We start from the raw sequence: 22,142 nt of genomic DNA, 5'->3' as shown, positions 1-22,142 counted from the left end.
AAATCATACAAACAAACAAGAAAAAAAAAGAATGCCTCTCGCTTGTTGTTTTCTTTTCCTCGAGAAATCGATTTCCACCTGCCGAGTTCGAATGTTGCCACCCTACCCCGGGAAGGCCATTTGTAAAGCGCGCTGACAGTCGGCGCTGCGTACGTAAGGACGGAAAGAGGCGCGCGCGTTTGTGTGTGTGTGTATTACTACCTCATGCTGCGCGCGCCTGCCTTGCCTGGGCGAAAAACCACGCGGCACAAGCTCACCCCGCGGAGCACACCGGTGTGCTGCTGCAAGTACACGGGCCTTCCACTGCGAGCCGCAAACGCGAGCGGTACTCGGACGCGCGTATAATTGTATACGCGCTTACCCAGCCGCTGTGCGCGCCTGCTTTGCATAAAGAATTCAGAACCGCACGCTCGCTCCCGGAGCGTCCAACACTAGCGAAAAAAACAACAGAAAACAGAAAGCGGTGGACGGAGACCGATGACTCGAGACCGCTTTACCTCGGCAGGGGGTTATGTGCGTAGTGCATATATATATATATATATAAACGTGGCTCTAGCCGATACACGGGCGTTCCTTCCATAAAGTCGTGGGCTGAACTCGTACTATATACAAAGCGCCGTACACGCGAAAGACAGGTCGGCGGCTGGGCTCGCTTTGCAAGAGCATAGGTAATCCGAAACCACTGTCGAAAGGTTGCCGCAAGCGTGTATGGCTCGTGCAAGGCTCGTGCAACGTGCGTGCAAGGACAGGCGACATACGTGCCGATGAAGTGTCGGCCTCCTGCAAGTATACGCTCCTTCAAGCAGGTGCGCGTTTCGCCTGCGCCTCTCTATAGGGGCTTCAACTTTCGTATAGTTACTAACACGAAAACCAAAGTCGCATAATGTGAGTTACGTTTCAGATCACCAGTGATTTTCTTACATAAGGGCGGGTATATCTATGGCTCTCAGATGCAGCAATGCAGGGAAGCATGATAACGCGGCTCATTTCTTCCGTATTTGCGCTCTTGCCAACAAGTTTAGCTTCGGACCACAAGTAGCCGGCATATTTGTATCCATATAGAGCACGACCAGTGCGATACAAATTGCAAAGACCTGGTTAAGACCTGGCTTTGCAAACAGAAACAATCAAACCAAATTACGCTAAATTTAACGAGATTTCGCATTGTCGCCGGCTCTTGAAAGGCTAGCGGGATGGCACAATAAGAAAGAGCTCTCCTACTTGGAATGGAACAGAATCGAAAATACTTCGCAAGTAGGTTGAATAATTTTCTTCTTGATATACAGGTATTAGATATATTGGCATGGAAGACTATGTCTTAACTGCATAAATCTCGTAGCGGAGCTGTGTTAAAGAGAACGCACTATATAGAAACATTATTAAGTTACACGACGATTCTTTGCGGAAAAATAAAGTATTGCAAAGGATGTCTACAAGAAATTTTCGTCGCTGCCAAATGTGTACCTCCAGCAACGTAGGGAGAACAAATTCGCACTGACTGCAGTAAATGTTTCGCACAGTTTAAGCGAACAAAAAAGCGAAGACTGCTACAATACCCGGCTACACCAGTCTAAAACTACGCACTGCGCGGGTACATATACGATATACATTTTTTGGAGGCGTGAAACTATATATCGTCTCTCCGTGCTACAAAGCTTTTCGCTAAACAAGTTTTACGTGCGTGCAAAACTCTATATATATTTCGACGCGCATCTCACCTTAAAAGTACACATCTCTGAATGTGCACAGGAATGTGTGCATACTTTGCGCACAGGAACCTTCAACCACCGCTGCCGCGGGCAGCGGCAAAGTAGTCGCCCGCCTGCAGAAGAACTACAGGGAGACACAAGAGAATGTTTCTCCAAATTCTCCCAGAACGCTGTACTATACAGACAGCGATACCGCGAGGGAAATGTAAAATGAATATAGAAAGCAATAAAGAAGGAACGCTTTAAACTAAGCGAGCCCGACGACAAAACTAATTTCCTGCGCCATTTAAAATTACGTTTTCCCCGTTCTGCGAGCTACATACGCGCAGGACTGCTCTGCGGCGAGCAGGATCTGTTCTCTCGTGTATGTGTATACGGCGCGCGTTCGTCGTGTCCAATGCACGGGAACACAGAGGACTGAAGCGGAAAATCAATTTCCTTTGTTTCAACCAACAGAAGCGCGGAGCGGAGAGGTTGGGGGGGTGGGGGTAAGGGGTTCTGCAAAGCGGGGTTTGTTTAGATCTCATGCTTCCCACACGTTTGTGCGCGGTGAAAGGGGAGACTTCGAAAGAGAAGGGGTGATACGCGGGAGAGATTGGAATCCTCTGTCGCCATGGCGGTGTTGCTATAGTCAAAGCAGGATATCGTTAACTGTAAACGCGCCGTTCTTCCAAGAAGTGAATGAATTGTCGCCGTTGATCTCAGTGTGAGCGCCATTTAATAAATGGCTAACTGTAACCGGCCTACGTTTGCCAGCAGCAGCGCAAAACGCGAGAGTCGAGCTCTTTGAGATCCACGAAAGGTACGCAGCATAATGACGTCGACGCAAAAATATGAGATCGTTCTCATACACAGTAGCGTCATATTTTATTATAATTCACTTCTGAGGTTGCAGTGGATGCGGCAGAGAATTAATCGGGCTTGCGGTACATTTTCATTCTCAGCTAGCTCCGCAGGATGCGTTATGAAAACCAGTCACCTTTGGCCGATTAGGACACGTCGTTCCTTCAGTGTGAAGATATGAAATGTCGTGCAGATGCGAAGATAGTAGAGAAAGAAATACGAAGCGTAGGTACGTACCTTGGTATTCAGAAGACATCCACCTCTTTGCAGGTTATGTCGCCTCCTCCTCAGCATAAGTGTTGTAGCCTGGCTAAAACAGAATGAAAGTCTCACTTCAGTAAAATACAAGTCGAGCATGATCACTCTCAATGAGCGAATAGTCATAAATAGATCATTCCTGTAACAAACAGCGTCCGAATAAGCCACGTACTTTCTGTGTGGTGCCCTATAAGCTATAGCGGTGACGCTTTCGGTTCGGATGCATACTTGTCCCTCATAGTTATGAATGCGGGACGCCGTACATCAAATAGCAAAGAACGAGAACCTTGACAAGTAATGCAGATCTTAAAATGCCTTGATATACGTTGAACCTTTTTTAAATTAAGGCTTACTCATTATATGTGCACCTCTGTTTGCGACCATTGTGACAACGAAGTGCGCATGATCCCAGACGTGTGCTCCTGTATATTCAACGTCCACTGGATGTTCTCACATTATGGTGTATACACCACAATGTGCCATATATGGCACATTGTGGCGGTGGCCTCTATGGTATCCGCGTTTTGTTCTGGGTTGGTGTTTGTTCTTTCTTTTACCTAAGGCGGACTGTGTTGCGTTGTGTTCTACCTTGTGAACTTTAATTAAGAACTTGTGGCTGTTCTATCGCGATTTGAACCCTATACGCAGGGGAACTCGTTCTTGGGTGCTTTTTGCATCGTTATGGCATTGCTCTCAGCGTCTTTCTCTTTTTATTGCATGTCGGAGCAAAAGTGTAGCAAGAGCGTCTGCGAGGAGCCAGCATCTCCTTGCATGTATTTATTTTAACAGAGAGAGAGAGAGAGAGAAGTCCCTAAAATAAAGTCCCAAACCCCCTTTGCCGTGTTTGTGGTTAGTGGGCATAACGGGAACTGAAGTGACGCGTACATGCTTTCCAGCCGTTCTACGTGCTCGCTCTATAGCTACTGCTTTCTGTCTTTTGTATTTACCTCGTCTTCGTAATCGTATGATATCCCCCTGTCAGCTTACTCCGGAACCACCTGGAGTAATACGTTTTACCACATGTGTAGATAATCCCAACATGATTTCTGAAGTAAACGGGGCTTAACCCCTGAAGAAAGCTGACTTGCAGGCCGGGAGAACTGCGCACTCAATTTTATACCGCGTACGCCTCCGTCATGTCGCCGTTGGCTGTCAGCAAGGAACGGCTATCGAACTCACGACCTCTCTCGCAGGTGAGACGGGCACCCAACCACAGGTCCTCATCACATAAGGCAGTCGCATAAGCATATATTCGTGTTGTGATAGCAGCTCCACGCGCTGTTAGCGTCGTCGGTATTGCCAGCCCCGGTAAGAGTACAGGTTCTGTCGCCTACCGTTCTGTTATTGGCGCAAATTGTTATCCTTTCCCATTAGAAAATGCCACAGCAAATGAAAAAGCTTGAAATACACAGAAATGCGCATATACATATACTTCTGGAACTGCGACCAGATCAGTGCTTATTATACAAGATTCCAAGAAAATAATTTCTGAAGGTAACACGTTTTGAAAGTGCTTTCCACGAGGTAGTTTTACCGCTCGCTTTATATTCAAGTGCAGGTCAAGGTATTAACCTAATCTGTGTTCGTAAACATAGGTAAAGTTTCATGTTTACCTGAGCAGGCGGTTAAGGAGATGTAAATGTTGTAGCTGACATTGCTGGCGCACGTTTCGACTGCAGTAACTATTACGAGGCGTCAGTAAGCACCATGATGTCATTTTGAATGAGACAGAACGCTTAATCACGCCGAATGCAGAATTCTTCAGCGCAAAGAGCATAATCATATATTTTTGTTGTTGTTGTTGTTGTTGTTGTTGTTGTTGTTGTTGTTGTTTGAGTGAGAGGAGCACGGATGAGATTAAACATAGCTTTCACGGCTCTTTGCGCGGAAGCAACTTGCCTGGCAGCACCCAATTACGGCGACTCGATGGAATTAGGAAAATTACTTAAATAAATTAAGGTACCTATAGTCACGGAGCAGTTCGCACGCTACAACAGCTCGCAGAAACAGACTCTTGGCAATCACGATAGCAAACAAGCTATAAATATGTACGCTTATAATATGTACGCTTCGCTTATATAAATATATGAGCCGTGCTAACCTGCCAATCACGAACGTTTCTTAGAAGAAAAGCTTTGTAAATTCTGTCCCAGTTTTCTTTTTTTTCCTTCTGGATTTCCTTTTTTCTTTCTAACGTGCTAAAACAAGAGCTAGCTGTTGGACATAATCAGGGCAAGACGCTTTGGCACGAGTTGCTACCGAGTTTAAGCAAGCAAGGTACCTGCGTTTTTTTTTTTTTTTGATCCCACAAGCTCCATGTAGTGCAAGCTACTGTCGCGGTAAAATGCAAAAAAAAAAAGTCTCGCTTCCTACTCAAACAGAACCTAAATCAATCCTGTCCACGAAGCCGAACAGTACACGCGGTACATGCGCACAAACTGAACAAGTGAGGTATGCTTGCTTTGCACGGAGAGCCCGTATATGCGACGCAGCCACACGAACTGCGCATGCGCAACGTGGGCGCGTTTTAGCTAACGGAGGAGGCGCCAGGCGCCGCTCTACATAGGCGCATGCGTCAGCGGGCGGTCTTCGTTCTCGGGAGGGGGGTCGCCGTATAAGCACATGCACACGTACGCGATGATGTTCAACGTCCTCGTTCGACGTCGTCGAGAACCCGCAGCGCGCGCGCGAAAGTGGCGTTTGTTCGCGTACTCTTGCCAGCGAGGACTCGCCGAGCATCTATCGAGCATGCGTGCGGTATTGTCTCGCGGCAGGACAAACAAATCGCCGTATTTTTATTTTTTTCTTATTTTTCTGTCGTTGAGCGCCGAAGGCGGGGTTATTTAAAATTAAAATTACCACGCCGAGGTGAAGAAAAAGGACCCCATATATATGCAGGATATATGACGTGCACGCGCGAAACGCTGGTCTCGTGCTTCTATGGCTGTCTCTCTTGGCGGCGCTGTTGAGAGTGCACGCTGTGGTTTACGCGGCGAGGACAAATGCGTGTGCGGGCCTCGGCTCGAGAATGAATGTGCCCCGTACGCGCTCTCGGCTTACGAATATGCATCGCTCGGCGGAGGCTGTATGTGCGGCGACAAAACAAGCGCCTCGTGCAGTTTGCTTTTGCCTCGCTCGGCGCCGGTATATATTCATAAGGTTCGCGAGCGCTTGTTGCGTGGTGGGCGCAGCTTAAAAAATGTAATACACGTTTGCTTCGAGACGCATTTTGATGTCGTTGCACGCGGTGTCTTCCCGGCGAGCAATCCTCGTGATACACTGGCAGCTTCCAGCGTATACAAGCCAAACACGGAGCCAGAGCACGCCAACGACCTATAGCGTATATAGCCAAGCACACTTCTGAAAACGACCGCACCGCCGTTTTTTCTTGTCTTATTATACTTTTTTTTTTCGTGAAGTAAGCAATGCGTCAAGAACGTGGGCGAAATAAGAAGGCGTGCACTCGATTCATGTATTTCTTTGCTGACCGCTTCGTTCCCTTTGTTGATGATTTCCATATTCCGCAAAGTTACCTTGGTTTATCTCAATCCCGTTCCTTCTCTATTCTCGGACCTTGAATATTACAAGCATGCTCCGTTGCGAACATTCTGACCAAGGTGATGCGTATGAAAGTGTCACACTTAAAGTATTTCGTTATATCGTCATGTTATTTCGTTGCCAACGACGCTATGGTGGACGCAAGCAAAAAAAAGAAAGAAAGAAAGACAGTTCTCGGCCATAAAAGAGTGCGTGTCTCCTTTATCTTTTTTTTTTTCGTGCGCTAATCAGATCGTATTGCACACACAATGCTGGACAAGAGCACGGGACAAAATAATCCGTATAGAAGTCAAACATGGCAAATATTTCGTACAGATTAAATAGCAGAAAAACGTCTAAAGCTTGTTGTTGGACGAGTAGGTTGTAAAATAGATTCGGGGAGTTTACCTTCCCGCAACCTCACACTGAGTCGTGAGACATGTAGTACTGAGCTCCGGGTCAATTTTGATCCCCTAGGGTTCTTTTTATAACGTACACCAGATTGCCGCATATATCGATATAATAGCATCATCGAAGATTGCTTGAGTGTAGCGTGTACAGCGCTCAGTGATTGAAACGCGATACTCGGAACGTTGTGGCTGCCGGCAGACTTAGTTACACCGGTGGGTGCAGCAAGCACAAAGCTGATGATTTTTTTTTTTTTTGTACCTCATGGAAGGGAGAGCCCTCGCTATTGCAATCCGCCCCTCGCTCAACGATGGCGCAAAAAAAAAAAAAGATATGGCATGCGAGAGCAAGCACAAGACGTATATTGTATATATCATATACTTGCATGCTTCCTGCCCGTCACCAGTGCACCTCGACAGGTAAGCAAATGCCACCGCGCCCTTTGTGTTATGGGGAAATAAAGACGCACTCGAGTCAAGGAGTGGCAGCAAAGAGCCTAATGATCTCGCTCGCTACTTTTCATCCATGTATGCGCATGTTGCTCGTATTTAAAAACATGGTTCATCCACTATGCGGCAAATGACTTGCTACGGGGAAAGTGCGCGCATACGATGCTCCTTCGGGGCAAGAAGCCCCTTACGTGTATAGCCCTCACTCTTAACCGCCCCGCCCTTCAGATGAGTCATGCAATATAGCACCTCGTTTGGAGAACGTATGACGAGATTTCCCAAAATGATGCAGGCATATTGAGCAATCCTTTTAAGAAACCCGTGTTTCTGTAGATCCCCATGATTAGCAAGCGCATGCCTTCTGACAAGTTGAAATGAGCCTTGCACTACGTTCTTATCGCCATTTTCCACAGACGGCTATCTCCACAAAGGGATCTGGATTTGATAGCAGTAGATAACAGCAATTTCTGAGTGTGTCACCTAAACTGCGTCATTGAAAAGCTTCGGTATTTGTTTTATAAGAGAACGTCGTCCGCAACAAAAAGAAACGTCGGACAACGCCGATGAACTATAGTGCCAGTTAGTACTAAAACTCGAATCCAAGTTGTCTATTGTTATTATTATTATTATTATTATTATTATTATTATTATTATTATTATTATTATTATTATTATTATTATTATTATTATTATTATTGGAAAACAAATGGAAAGAAAAGAAAAAAAGCGCGGTCTCTGCAAACCTTTCGTAAGACGAAGTTCATAAAAAGAAGGAGCACTCTGCACTCACCGTTCTTATTATTTTTGCTGTTGCGCTATTCTCATCAAATTTCCTTATTTTTACCCAAATTGCCGCGCACAGCCGTCAGCCAGGGGTAGGCCCAAACCTCTTCGCGCCGATGCCCGACGTTTCTCCCGTCGTCGAAGCCGCATTCCTGCGGTACACGGCGCCAGCGCGCGATTTAACGCTTCAGAACACGTACGGGCGTTTACGCGGGCGAAGCGAAGACGCGTCCACGCGAGGTTAAGCGCTTCGCCGCACAGGCGCCACCGCTGCCGCCATCGAATGAATAAAAAATAAAGATGCGGCGGCACCTGTGAGAGGAAGCGGGCGCAACAAAAAAAAGGACGGCAGGCAGTGTATATGAAAGCACGTATATATATGTGGTGCGATGCCATATATACATGAGGATCGCTGAGGCTACACTCACGGCACACGGAGGCTTCCCACATTGGCCGGCGTACACGCGGAGACGGGGAACGATCGAACCTTTCCCGCTGCAGCGCCTGTATAAACATATATAAAGGTCCTCGCGCCCCAAAGCCCCCAAATGGGATAGACAGGCGTGAATGAGGAATCGATTGCCGTAGCTCTTCTCTCTGGCCGCGACCATGCTGGACCGCGCGGAGGTACATATACGTGTATATATATACGCGAGCCGACGCTGCTATCACAAGAAAAAGCTGCAGCAAAATGAATGACCACGTGCGTGCTGGCTGGTGCGATCGCTGGAGCGTCGCGCCGTGGTGTTGTTGCCCGCGCGAAGGACGACGATACCGGCGTGACGGAAGCGGGATTAGCGCGCGCGGTCCGCGCGGCTCGGCTTTTGAAATTCGTCCGCTGCCCGAAAAAACGCGTATTCTCGCCCCGTTTTTCATGTACGGGAGTGCGCACAGGTTTCCGGAAAGGCAATATATACTGGCTTTTAATATGCATGAGCGTGGTTACGGCGACGCGCTTTGCATGCGTTTAAGGAACTCTGCACGGTTCACATCGGTGAGGCGCGTATCGCTTTTGTCGCATCGTTCAGAAAAAAAAAAATCGCGCGAAATGACAAGGTTGCGCGTACAACGTAAGTTTGGAACGGCGGCGTTTTGCTTGACGTTTGTCCGGCTGCAGAAAAAGCGCGAGCAGGATCGCGGATGAATTTTAGAAATGGAAAGGCGGAAAAGCTTCCTTTACACTCACGATGATTGTGGAATTAGTATACGGAGGATTTCGTAAGGCACGCTACACTTCTGCGAATGATACATCCTATGAGTGTATAAATCCCAGTCCCAATGGTTCCTTCTGGTGACGGACCATCAATTTGAGTGCGTCCGTCTGGTAGGCTTGCCCGCACCGCCACCGAACGGCCTCTGAATGGACTCGTTTCGCGGAGGCGGAAAGGTGCACGATTCTCACATTCTCAACACAAGTGTGCGTTCAACGCTCGCAGGTTCATCACAGAAGACGACGGTGTCCCGAGTGACGCGGGGCAATCGAAGCTGCTGAAAGCGCTGCCCCTTCTGCCAGCGCCATCTACACGTCATCGGGGAGAAAACGCCGGGCTGCCAGCAGAAGAAGCAACCATCAGGAGGCCATGGACCCGATCGTCACTGCTCTTTCTTTCTTTCTTGTTTTTTTTTTTCTCTCGAGCAACGTGGCACTTCGTTCTGCACGCAAGCCGTGGTGCGGCCCGCAGAAGCTCGTGGGCCGTGCAAGGCCGAAAAAAAAGCGACCATTGGCGGTAGCGCAGCAGCGGGCCAATCGAAGCATGATTCCGTCCTGCCTGCCATACCTCCCTCCCTCCCCTTTAAGGACGGACAGCGCGTGTCTTTTCATTTCAGTGTCCCTGCAGCCAAAGCATCAGTCGCGGTCCCATGTCCGGCGAACGTCTTCTTTTTCTCTTGGCACGGGGCCACTGCGTGCAACCGCGCCGCTTGACAGGCGCCCGCGTCTTTGTTCTACCGCGGGCAGGTGTCCGTCTCGCCATGGCTCGGAGCGCGCGCGCGCGCTTTTTTTTTTCCATCACACGGCGGGCTGCTGCCGGTATAATTGAGGCGCCTGTTTCTGTTTTGGGAGACTATCATTAGTCTGGGTCTCGGCGGGCCGTCGCTGCGCTAGCGCTGCTGCTGCTGTCCCCCCGGCGCAAGCTCCCGCCCTTGCCGGGAGCGTCCTTCGGCGGCGAGCTGGGCCGCGGCCTTTTCTTGCGCAGCTCGCGCCCCTGCGCGTGCTTCGCTCCAGAACAACGGACTGGGCCGGGCAGGCCGACTGTCTGTGTTCGTGGGCAATTACGGCCCATTAGCGACGTCGAGATCGCCGCTGCCGTGCGCGGCACCGCTGTGGGCCTCCCCCTCCCTCTTCACTAATTTCTCGCTGAGGTTACACGCAGTCTGGACATGCGTTCGCACGTGTGCGTGCGTCGGTGCCGTTGAGGACCCGGTTCGGGGGTCCCACGGAGGTGCCTCCTGCTCGGACACGGACGGACGTGGCATTCGACGGCTGCGGCGCACGGTTCCAGGGGTCGAGTCTCGATTGGCATCGCGCCCTCTTTCGTCGGCGGAAGGGTTCATGAATATGCGCACGCTCGGCTGTCTACGTTCTGATGCGGGACACGACCGTAGCAGCTTCGCCGTGCGCACGCATGCTCGTTCACGGATGGAACGCCGTAGTGGCGGTGGTGGTGGTACTGCTCTGGAACTGACTCGCGGAGTCCACGGTCTCTCCTTCGCCGAAGGTTGTGGCGAGAAGGGGAGGGGCTGATATCGCACCGAGCGGGCGAGGTCGTGCGCGGAGGTCTGCGTGGCGGCGCTTAGGGCCTCGCATTGTTGTTTCGATCTTATTCAATCGGTTATCGACGGTAGGACAGGGAAGGGGCGTGGAGATGCGGGGGAGGGGCAATTATTTCGCTCGAAGCAGCTTGCACATGCACGCATCGAATGACCGAGGAGACCAGTGCGGTGTCGAAGGAACTAGGTGTGCGCTTGCAGACGTGAACGACCGTGGTGCACACTGAGCTGGCGCAACAGATAAGAGCCTTCTGTACCCCAACGACTGATCTCGCACGCTTTCCTCGACTTGTGAGGCAGCGGCAGCGACTGTGCGCTATATATATATATATATATATATATATATATATATATATATATATATATATATATATATATATATATATATATATATATATATATATATACTGAGCTTTGATGCTTGGATCGACCTCAACGTGGCGAATATACCCTTTCCTTTCGTCACTGTACTGCAGACCGTTAATGTCGCGGGATGTCGTGTCATTATCTTTTAAGAAGGACTGCGACCTTTCATTGCGTGCCGCTTTGCGTAACGGACTTCCCCGCCGAGTGTCAATGGTTGGCTTTCAGCGCACCGAGTGTCTGCCACGCTCACTGCGGCGATATGCTTATGAGATTACAGTTCGATATTATCTGACAGGTCTGTCTGTCTAGACAAAGCACTGGAAAGGTGATCTCTGCGATGACAAATTGCCGACCTGTACATTGCGTGCAGTTAAAAGCGACGCCCTGCAAAACGACGTGCCCGCTAACGCACCGTAAGGCGCCACTCCGTGGCTGTTTTTCGTTCATATATCCCTTTTTAACGAGACTTTTATCACGTCCGCGAGGGTAATCCTTACTACACCACTGCGAGAACAAAATAAACGAATCAGAATTTTTTGTGTCTGCGATCTCTTAGTCCAGAGTTTTTGTTGGATCGAAATGACGTTGGGGCTGGTAATCAAAGGGCTAAGTCTTCGTCAATGTTGACGAAGCAGCGCAGCACAATGAAAAATGTCGATTCGCTTTCCGTAGGTAAATTTTTCATGCAACCCGCAGACACGCTGAGACAAACGGTACCTCCTTCACACCGTGGTCGCGGTGAAAACGAAGGTCACACTTCCGTTCACGGGATTATGAGCCCGAATGGCGACACCGATGACGTCAGTGGATGGCGTCAGAGATTTCACTGCGGTTTTGCGTATCTTCGCATGCGATAAGCCCCTCCGAAGATCGAATGTTTCAAAGTATTCGCTTATTTTCGAAGGCCGTGGAATACGTCATATCGATGAAAAATTATCCACCGCGTAGACTTGAGCGTATAAGCACTGCGAATATTCACGACGGCACAAAAAAAGAAAAATAATTAAAGTACAAAAATCCCTGAGAAACGCTGAATGCAGTCTAAGAACCCCTACGTCTGCAAAGTTATATAAGCCGACGCCCATAAAAAAAGAAAAGAATAAAGACGGAGAAAAAACGAACGGGAAAAAGATGCATTTTCAGCAGTCATTATCCATTGTTTCTCGCGAACTTCTCAGGAGCGGCTCCACTGCTTACTAACAAAATGCTTGTAGAGCATGTCGCCAGCAATCTCGAGTGCTCTTTGTTATCGCACGTCATCCGCCTTTTCCATTCACACAAACGGTTGAAGCTTGTCGACATCGCCGCTCTGTTAGCTTTCGAAAAGTGTAATTTCCAATTCCCAGCCCAGCTTTACTTACATACAGTGCACATCTTCGTCGTTTCCGTAGCTTAATGTTTGCCTTAAGTGTCACTTTAAAACCTCGGAATGACTCGTGTTTGTCTTAGAAAACATGCAGGCACTTTCAGCGGACGCAGACCTGCACGAGACTCATCAGTGAACACACACACACACAGACGCCGCGTATAATATGGACACCAGCACGCTCATACACCGCAACGGAGTGGCCCTCGGCGCCGGGCATAATGGCCGCGGTGCGGGCGGCGGCCGCAGGAGTCACATAAATCAGTCGTGCTGCAGGCAGAGTCGGCTTCTGGGCGTACGCAGGTGGGAGAGTCGGGGGCGAGGGCGAAGCAGTTCGGCGTAGGCTGACGAATATCGTAAATGCCCCCTAATGAGAGCTCGGCTTCGTCCTTTTGTCTCTGCGGACATTCGTTTCCACGCCTCCCGTGCTGTTCCGTTTCGCTCTTTTCTCTCCTTCGACCGCGTATACACGAGAAAGAGATGCAGCTCGCCGTTAAACCAAAATAAAAAATAAAAAAGGCATACACCAGAAAGAAGGGGAATGAAAGTTGAGGCATACGGCGCATGTGAGGATGACAGCCGCCCCTTCGCCGACGGAAGATGTTAAAGAAAGAAACTCTTCGGGATTCTTTTTGCCGAGAATCACGTATACGTTCACAATAATGAGTCGACCTGCTGGCTGATTTATAACCGACTTCTTTCTCTTAACAAGTAAGTGAGCGGTGCGCGGTTTCGAAGTGGCGGACGTCTTTGTAGTTTGTTTTTCAACTCCTTTCAGGCTGCATTTCGAGGAGAAACCGCTATAGTGTTGCTTCGCACAGCCGCTGCGCGACGTCGTCTCAAAATTTTCGGTTGATACGTGGTTCTCTTTCTCATTTTTCTTGCTCTCTCGCTGACAAAAAAGTCAAATTCGGGGACTTGTGTGTCTGTTCTTGTTTTTTGGTCGGTTTTGTTCAAGGTTAATTACTTTTCGCCATTATTTTTCTTTTTTCGCATAACTTGCGCTCTCAAGTCTTCTAAACCTATAGCTTTTAATTTCCTTCGGGAAATAGCGTGTCACTGGCCGGTGCACTTCATTCGTTCATGCAATTACGTGTATGGCAGACACATGCGGTAACCCGCGGTATGCTATACGGAAACAAATGCATCACCTAAAGAACGATCCATCGTAGTGAGGGCGTGCTCCTTTGCGAACTATAAGGATCGTGCGAAGCCTCGGAGCCGTTTAGTCCTGGAAAGCGTTTGTTGAAATGGATTTGTTTAAATGTAAATTGTCGTTTAGAAAAAAAAATAGACATTAAGTATCACGACATTACGAGTGCGGCTATTGCAACATATATTTGGAACGCCCAGCGTCGGCCTATAGTACAACCGTCTTCAGTTCCCGCAGTGCTGCTACCGGCGCCTATAGAGACTTAAATCATTTCTAGTCATGCTTATAGCTCATTGGTGATGGGAATGACCGACGCATGAGGAAGAAAAGGTTCGTTGCTACAGTCGTAATGCATTGAGAATGCTGGTGAACGAAACCAAAACAAACCATGCACCACTATAGTTCTTTGCTGCAGGATCTGGATCCGAGCTATTCGGTAAGGAACAACGCGAGAGACGGGACAGGCGCGACTAACAAACACGGAGAGAGAGAGACTGTCTCTCTTTCTCTGGTTTCCACTGCATCTATTTGCTGCACCTAATCTTCTTCCTTTCTTCGCGGACACGCAAACGATATAGAAGCAATGCAGCGTTAACGCTAAGCTCATACGCACAACACCCACTCAAAGCAAAACAAAGAGGCACGTCACAACGACGCCTCGAATGCAATCCAGGCAAGTACAGAAACATTATCCGCGCCAGTGCTTCGCAGATGAAGAATAATTCGTGGCTCTTTGAAATATTGTTGTGTCGTCATATATACACAAAGCCGGCGGCCTCAAAGCGCGCTATACCACGGCGAGGTTTGATAGCGTTGCCGACCCACGCGCTCAGAGCCGGCTCCAAAACGCTCCAAAATGCACAACAACTCGGCGGCCAAGCAGCTGGGGACCCGGTCCCCGGAGAACTTGGACTGCGTCCCGGGTCCGAAATGCAGATGGGGCAACGCGCCTTCGCGCTCATACTACACACACACGACACAAGCCGCGCGGCCTTCCCACAGCCCTCGATGCTCTTTGCTCGCTGGCTGGGCCGACATGCGCACTCGGCGGAGTCCAATCAGAAAAGGTGGCGCCCGCTCTTTTTCCGCTCCCATTGGAAAGAGCGTCTCGGGCGTCATCAATCATGGCGGCGGGGTTGAGGTTCGCCAGCGCGGCTCCGGAGAGCGAGGGCACCCTCTCGGCGGAACGAACCAGTCGCACAGCTCTCACACACACACACACACACATACGGCGCGTTTCTGCATGCAACGCTGCTTGCAATCCCTCCCGCCTCTATATGCCGGGACGCGCGCGAGTACAGCATGTTTTTGACAGCCAGGGTCCTGGACTCTTTCGGGGCCATACCAAAAGGACGCAGCGGCGGATCCCCAGGTGTATGTGGCAGCAGTAAAAAAAGAAAGAAAGCTCGGCCCGTGACCAGATATCGCTTGTTCCCCCCTTCTTGGCTTTGCCCCAGAGGGTCGCCGCCACCTTGACCACCGTTGGGCACGAACAGCGTCGCACAACGTGGTCGCAGACGCCGCAAGCCATGGGTGACTCTTGGGTGCCCCCGCCGTCGCTGCATGGGTGCGACAGGCCTCGGCGCGGCCCAGCCTGCAACGTGACGAATCGGCGTCGCGGCCGAACCACCTTTGGCGCAATCCTTCATCCTTTCGCCTTCCCTTCTTTTTCTTCGCTCGCGACAGAGAGTCGCCGTCCGGCTTGCATTCGGGCTCGGCGTCGGGAGGCGATCCGGACGCCTACGTTGAGACTTGCTGGCGCGCGAGGGGGCGTCCCGCGGTGAGCAGTGCGCAGGTACGCACGCATGTATATACGCGCGCGCCATTTTATGAGTTATGACACCTGTCCTGCCTGCTTTCGAGAGGCGGTGGCTGAAGAAGGAAATGAAGGCGGTAGCGTATAGCCGCCCATGCAGGTATAAAAATGGGAGGTCGACCCCGGAGGAAGGTACGAAAAGAATAAACCAACGGTGAAACCCATTTCGGCCCGTTGCTTGTCATCAGCGCCATCTGTTACTCTCACAGTCGAATACTATCTTTTATGAATGTAGTTCTTGTACTTTTCTTTTTCTTTAGTCTTCGGTGTTTCGCGCTTATTCTCGCTCCTCCAGAATAAGTTTCCCGAGTTTCAAGACCTGGCGTCGGGCAAAAACTGAAGCCACCCGGAATTAAAACAAATGCAAGCGAGCGCTCGTGGAACGTGCAACCCAGAGCATCAGACGTCGACCCCGCGACGCTCAGAGGTGAAGGATAGCGTGCGGAGGATGCTGTCTACGTCACTTCCTATACGGCCGTCTGGGTTGTCATCTGCCCACGCATCGCTTCTAAGCGGGTTGTCCTCGATGGAGCGTGTTCGACTCCGACAAACGCGGAAACTCGCGAAGACGTATTTTTATTTCAGGCTTCCTCCTCAGGTTCGTCGGAATTTCTACAACATGCTCCCTTCTTTTGACATGAAACTGCCTTCGCAGTTTTTTTTTTCTCTCTCTCTTTCTTATGTTTCCGTCATGAAGGAAAAAGCAAACCTTTCCGTCTACTGCGTACTCTTACACTTCTTGTTTGTTTGTTTGTTTGTTTGTTTGTTCTTCGCACTTAGTTGAGCAAAAGCCAGCGTTCACTGTTCGACTTTCAGGACTGTAGTTCCTCTTCGAAACCCTTTGACAAATGCTAGGCGGGGAGAAAAAAAAAAGCTTTTTTTTTTTGTCCTTGCCTCAGCAGACAGGACGGGGCGACTTCAGAAGAAAGCCGGTTTCTTTTTTTACGAACCCTTGGCCCCTTTGACAATAGGATTCTCCCCTGTGGTGTCCCGCTGCAGCGGTTGTCGATGGCACTGAGGGGTCGCGCACCACGTGACCGCTTGTCTCAAGCTGGCCTGCTTGGTCGAAGGCCGGGAGCTCTTAGGGCTAAACCGTGCCCCAAGGAGCGACATTTTTTCAATCCCTTCTGACACAGGGGTTACCGCGAGAGTCCGCAGAGTGAAGGCACGGCAGACAGAGAGTGAGCACAAAAAAAAAAGTTATACGCGCAGAAATACATTTGAAACACGTGAAGCAGCATTGCCCATCCGTCTTCACGCGCGCTTCCTTTTTTTTTTTCTCTCTCTCTATTGTCACATACGTTTTTTTGTCCGGAACATGTTTGGCCTGCGGCTGTGCGGGCGGAAACCCAGAGTGACGCGGGCGATAGATGCCGTCTGCTTGAGCATGTGATTGGTCGTTCCCGGCAGGGGTAGACGCGCTTGGGCAGAGCGCATTCCACGGGAACGGTTCAGGCGGAAAGACGACTTCGAGTGCATCAGCCACAAGAACTGCCCGAGCCGCGACGTTTTGGGCAACGGATTTTTACTGTTCCTTCGTCGGCAGCGATAAACAAGGTGAGTCTTGCGCGCTGCTATTGAACAATTCGCTCATATCGTAGTAGCCGTAGCGATTCCCCCGTGCCATCCTTGGTTATAACGGTGATAAACATTAAGCCTGTGAATTGAGTGATCTGGGAAGTTAGTTGTTCGTTCGGACCTAACGAAGCAAGCTTCGTCGAAACACCGATGGCGTGAAATGATCGGCGTGAATGGCGTACAATCTAGAAAGCTATTTTATTGTAAATAGTTCTCTTTAACATACTGCTGGCGTTATTAAGATGCAAAACCCTGCCTCTGAGCTCCAACAACGAGCCTCTGACAAAATTAACCTGGACCTATAGCTGTACCGAAAGGATATCGAGTGTCAGTGGGACGAGTACGCTGGTATAATTAATGATGAGAAAATATTAGCGGTAACCCCAGCAGGTCACCTTTCTCCATATTTATGCTGTGAGCCGCGACAAACCGATAGTTTTTGTTCAAAATGCACAGTTGCCAAAGATTGAAACGAAAATAGCGGGCGACCGCTCATATTAAAGACGTGATTTCTGGACCGTATTGTTGTGCGACCCAAGCATTTCGCGTTACGATATGTTATGCATAGCGGTAGCCACCTCGCTCGAACGCTTACGTATACACGAGTGCGCCATGTCAGAGTGCACGTCATCTACACATGATGTAAACCACAAGGGAAAAAAAAATAAGATAGTACGACCACGGAAGACTAAAGAACGCCTGCACTTCTGTAGGTTTGTTTAGTTGGGCGGTTTTCAACAATGCATTTCATACCAGCTCGTCGTACCGTAGTTTACCCATTACGTATTGCCCGCTACGGGGATACCCACTCGACAACATTTACGCGCTTAATTCAAGGGAAACCACGTCTTGTACTCAAGCTGACTCTGTATTGCCGAACGCATTATACACGCTACGCTGAGTACGATGTCTCAAAATGCGCATTTAGATATGGGAAACTTAACGCAATGTCCATAGCTGCATTTCTGATATACTGGAGTGAAGTTACGTCTGCAAATAGCTCAAAGAAAGAATCACTAATAATTAATTACTATACTAATTAAGTTCTATAGCTCAAATACCTATTCACTTTTTGTTTATGCGCAAATGCACTCTCTATGGCCATAAATAAGAGCGAACAACTTGTTCCAATTTTCCTTAATGTGGGATTCTACTAGGGCTCCCTTACAGGGATAAAAACAAAGCATTCGTCAAAACCGAGCCAGCAGTTCCGGCGAGACAAATGGCGCCATCGTAGGGCCACGCAGGATCGAGCCAGTTAGCGCACACCAGTGTTTTCAAGGTTCAGGCGTCGGCTGAACCGCGCCTGAAAAAAACCGCCAGAGAGGCCGCAGTGGGAAAACAACAATCGCGCAGGAACAGTTACGCCCACACAAAAACTCTTGCGGCAAGTTCGCCGGGGGCAGAGCTCGCGTATACGCACACGAGCGCGGAAGCCCCACAGCTCCTGTCTGTATTTGAGATTTGCCGCGTTTTCCCGCGTTTTTGTGCGTCTACGTGCGTGTTTCTGTGCGCGCTTGGTTTTACCCTACAGCCTCCGGAACACCACGCCCCATCCTCTTTCCATTCTTCGTCCTCCACTTAATAACTTTGTTTTTATACTTCTGGCATTTAATAACTTTGTATCATACCTCTCCTCAGCTCTAGCAGCACGGAACGAAAGTAACGCAAGCGATCCGACAAAGTGAAAGCCTATATACACACACGAACGGAAGAGACAACGAAAATGAGAGAGAGGGGGAGAGAGAGAGAAAGAGGAAGGGCAACGTTCCACGCGAGCGCCCCTGCGCGATCGATTGCTTTCAGCACCAGCGCAATATTTTGGGCAGCCACTTTTCGTGTCTTCTTTCCGGCCCGGGGTACACACGTGCTTATTTTTCCTTCCTTTTTCTTTTTTTTTCTTACTTCACGTTTCCTGGTCCCGCAAAGCAAAGCATGTTCCGGGCGCTGCGTGCGTCGCCTCGTACGCGTCCCAGCGCACTATACACACACGCACGCTCGCCGCACGCTCGCCTTCCATCCGCGGCGCGGCAAGCGGCCGCCAGCGCGGGGCTTGCACCGCGGGCCCGAACTCGAAGCGTGCACCGCGGTTGGCGTGAGTCGTCTTCTTTCCCTTCTTCTTGTTCGCCGCCGCAGCCGCCAAACCACCGCAGCGCCGAGCAGCAAAACCAAGCGAGCCAACAAAGGCACGCCATATTCAAATCAGACTCTCCTTTCCCCCGAAAGCGGCGACTATACGCGTCTAGTGAAAAATGGCGGCCCCCCGTTACCCTACATTCTTTATTTGCCGCGAGTCGCGGCGCGCCACGTACGCCCTGCTTTGCTTTCCAAGTCATAGTTCTTGGTTCATTCCAATCTTTCTTTCTTTCTTTCTTTCTTTCTTTCTTTCTTTCTTTCTTTCTTTCTTTCTTTCTTTCTTTCTTTCTTTCTTTCCGTGCTTGGGCGTTTGTTTCACGGCATAGAACACAGGCGCCCCGCGAAGAAGAACCGCATTCGTCGACAACAGATTACACACCGCATATCCACAGTCGAAACGCCGACACTCCGTGCATACACATGTGTAGTTACTGCAGTCCTGTGGGCTAGCAGCTGTTCTTGTTCGGCGAACGTTTTTCGCGTCCCTTGGCGTGTACCACTCAATTGCCTTAGAGCACTTGCCTGCATTATCACCCCCCCCCCTCTCCCCCTCCAGCAGCCACCTCTTCCACCGAAAGAAGCGTGCCGCTTCAAGAACTCTAACCAAAACACGAACTACAGCGTTTCTTCAAACGCGGGGTGGTTTGCCCATTCGAATTCCGCGAGAAACGGTCAGCTTGCTAAAAGGGCTCCGCAGGAGTCTTCTTGCGTGCTTCCCGTGTGCTGATATTTTTCTCTTGCGCTAAATCTGTTTGACGGAATCGGTTGGGTAAGGTATGATGGAAACGGATTATTGCCGTGTCGACGAGAAGTAAATGGCAAATGACTTAGGTGGCAACAAGAAGAAAAAGATTGGTCAAAGAAGGGGTGTCAACGAAACGTCGAGAAAGGTTTCAGTTTCGTGCAGGAAGCTAAGGAAAAGGAGACTGTAATTGAAGGGGGTAAATAGGATGAAGCTGATCCAAAACACTGAAACCACTTTCAAAATTGGGCTACACAAGCGAGAGAAGCAAAATTATCTAGGTGACATGTTGATTTGCTAAAAGAAATGTATTTGTATTGTTATCTTCTATTTCGAACAATGTTTATCGCTGAATCTTTTCCTTGATCTTACGATATATGTACTTTCCATGTCAGTTTCACGTATACAGCGCCCGACTCTTGTCTTAGCCCACACAGGGCGCATGCGCCGTTCCCTATGATGAAATTAAATCAAGTGAAGGCAGATGCCTCTCATAAAACAATGCATGCTCAGAAGCCGATATCTGCTAAGTAATCACGGTAACTGACTTCTCCTGCACTGTTGCTTCAAGATGTGCGACGCAAACGTGACACCCAACCATCTGTATAACGTTGCGGGCGTGAAAAGGCTCGTTTTTATAAACACGGAGCCGGCATGCCCGCTGGCACTACGCTACAAGATGAAGTGCACGCCTCACTCGGATTCATCGCGACTGGGCACCTGCCGCGTACGCCTACCCGCGGGGCTCCTTCTCCTGCGTCAACCTGGTCGTTCGTTGTTAGCACGACCAGGTGCTGTCCGCAGTATAAGTGCCAGGGAATGTCTAGTTAACGCCAAAACGCTGCGGTCGGGCTGCGAAAAGTACAGAACGTATAGCATATAGTTAGAGACTCGGGGCCTCGGCTCACACGAGACAAGTAAGCAGAAAAAAGCGCCAGCGCCTTCGTTGCCGCCGCGCAAGGAATTAAGGGAGCAAAAACAAAATGGGGCACAGGAAAAGGGAGGGGACAGGCGACCAGAAAACTGGAAGGTAGAGGAACTGCAAGTGTCTGTGTGTGTTTGAGAATAGGATGAGGGGAGGGAGGGTGGGGGGCGCAACTTCGTCTCAGCAGCAGACGGTGGAAACGAGCGACCCGCCGCCGCCCAAAGAGAGAAAGGACAACCGAACGGAGAAGGCAGCGAACGCGCATATACGCTGCAGCCGAGCGGCGGCAGCCAAGATCCTCCACCGATGATAAATGATTCATGGAGTTACCATAATTGTGTTCGTCCAGTTTCATCATTGGCGGCAGGCAAGGCAAGCCCGGAGCCGGTTGGCGCGGCACACTCTTTTCAAGGGGGGGGGGGGGGGGGGGGGGGGGGGGGCTTCGGTCTTTCTCTCCGGCTTTTATTTCCTTTCGTCTTGCGTTGTTTTCGAATCGCTTCATGTTTTTTTTTTGTCTATCTCCGCTGCTGCCCCTCGCTTTCTTTTCTTTCTCTTTCATCCTTCTTTTCTTTACCCGCTATCTCTCTCCAAGCGTTTCCTAGAGCGGCGGCAGGAGAAGCAGCAGCCCGAGTTCTTTCTGCTTCAGCGCTCCTTACGTCCCCCCTTCCTGTCTAGTCCGCTGCCGCCGTCGGCCGCGCGTCTCTTCTCTCTTCATAATTACATTTTTGCGCAGGTTCCCCAGACGGGGGCCCCCCGCTCCTTATCTTTGGAGCGTATGCTCTTTCTTCTTCCTCTCCGCCACGTCTGGGGCGACCGTGTTCTTATAGTCCTCCCTAGGAAGCACGAAGAAGAAGAATAAGAAGCGACCGCATCGCCTGTAGCTATGACTGCGCGCCTTCGCCGCCGGCGACTGACGCGTAATCGCGGCCCGTCCCTCGAGCTCCACGCACTCGCTGGCGCGCGAGCGTGCCATTGCCCATGCATGAGCACCGCAAGCATGCAACGCGTACACGCCTTTCTGGCGGCTGGACTTGCGGCTGTAGCATAGCTAGCCGTCCGTCCACCCCTCCCTCCCCCTCCTTCCTTCCTTCTCCCGCGCCGTTTTGTGCTGGCACGTCGCGAAAAGCCCGCGCGTCGTGTGTCCACCACGGCGAAAGCGGGCGACGCACGCACGCACGTCGGTTTGCGTGCGCGGTGTCTGCAGGAACGCACGTGATGTATGCAGCACAGCGCAGTGCATAAAGCAAGGCAGCGGGCACTGGGCGGCGTGACCGCCTTCGCGTATATATCTCCACACCTCTGTA

At 50.2% G+C, this 22,142-nt stretch overlaps 1 protein-coding gene across 7 annotated transcripts in view; it reads right to left on the bottom strand.

The window, feature by feature from the left end:
• Positions 1-22,142, bottom strand: part of LOC139059644 (uncharacterized) — a 534,381-nt gene that overhangs the window by 57,605 nt on the left and 454,634 nt on the right. For 4 of the 7 annotated variants that reach the window (XR_011514267.1, XR_011514270.1, XR_011514268.1 and 1 more), the window contains one exon: positions 2,790-2,862. Coding sequence is in view for 2 of the 7 variants with exons in the window: in XM_070538065.1 (XP_070394166.1) it covers positions 2,790-2,858 (69 nt within the window). In the remaining 5 variants the exon portion in view is untranslated. The remainder of the gene's footprint in view (positions 1-2,789; positions 2,863-22,142) is intronic. The other 3 variants (XR_011514266.1, XM_070538065.1, XM_070538064.1) reach the window with 1 other exon arrangement.

Source organism: Dermacentor albipictus, chromosome 4 (assembly GCF_038994185.2).
Source record: "Dermacentor albipictus isolate Rhodes 1998 colony chromosome 4, USDA_Dalb.pri_finalv2, whole genome shotgun sequence".
NCBI classification, from domain to species: Eukaryota; Metazoa; Arthropoda; class Arachnida; order Ixodida; family Ixodidae; genus Dermacentor; species Dermacentor albipictus.
Note: the sequence above shows the minus strand (reverse complement) of the source record. Positions and strands in the feature narration are given on the sequence as shown.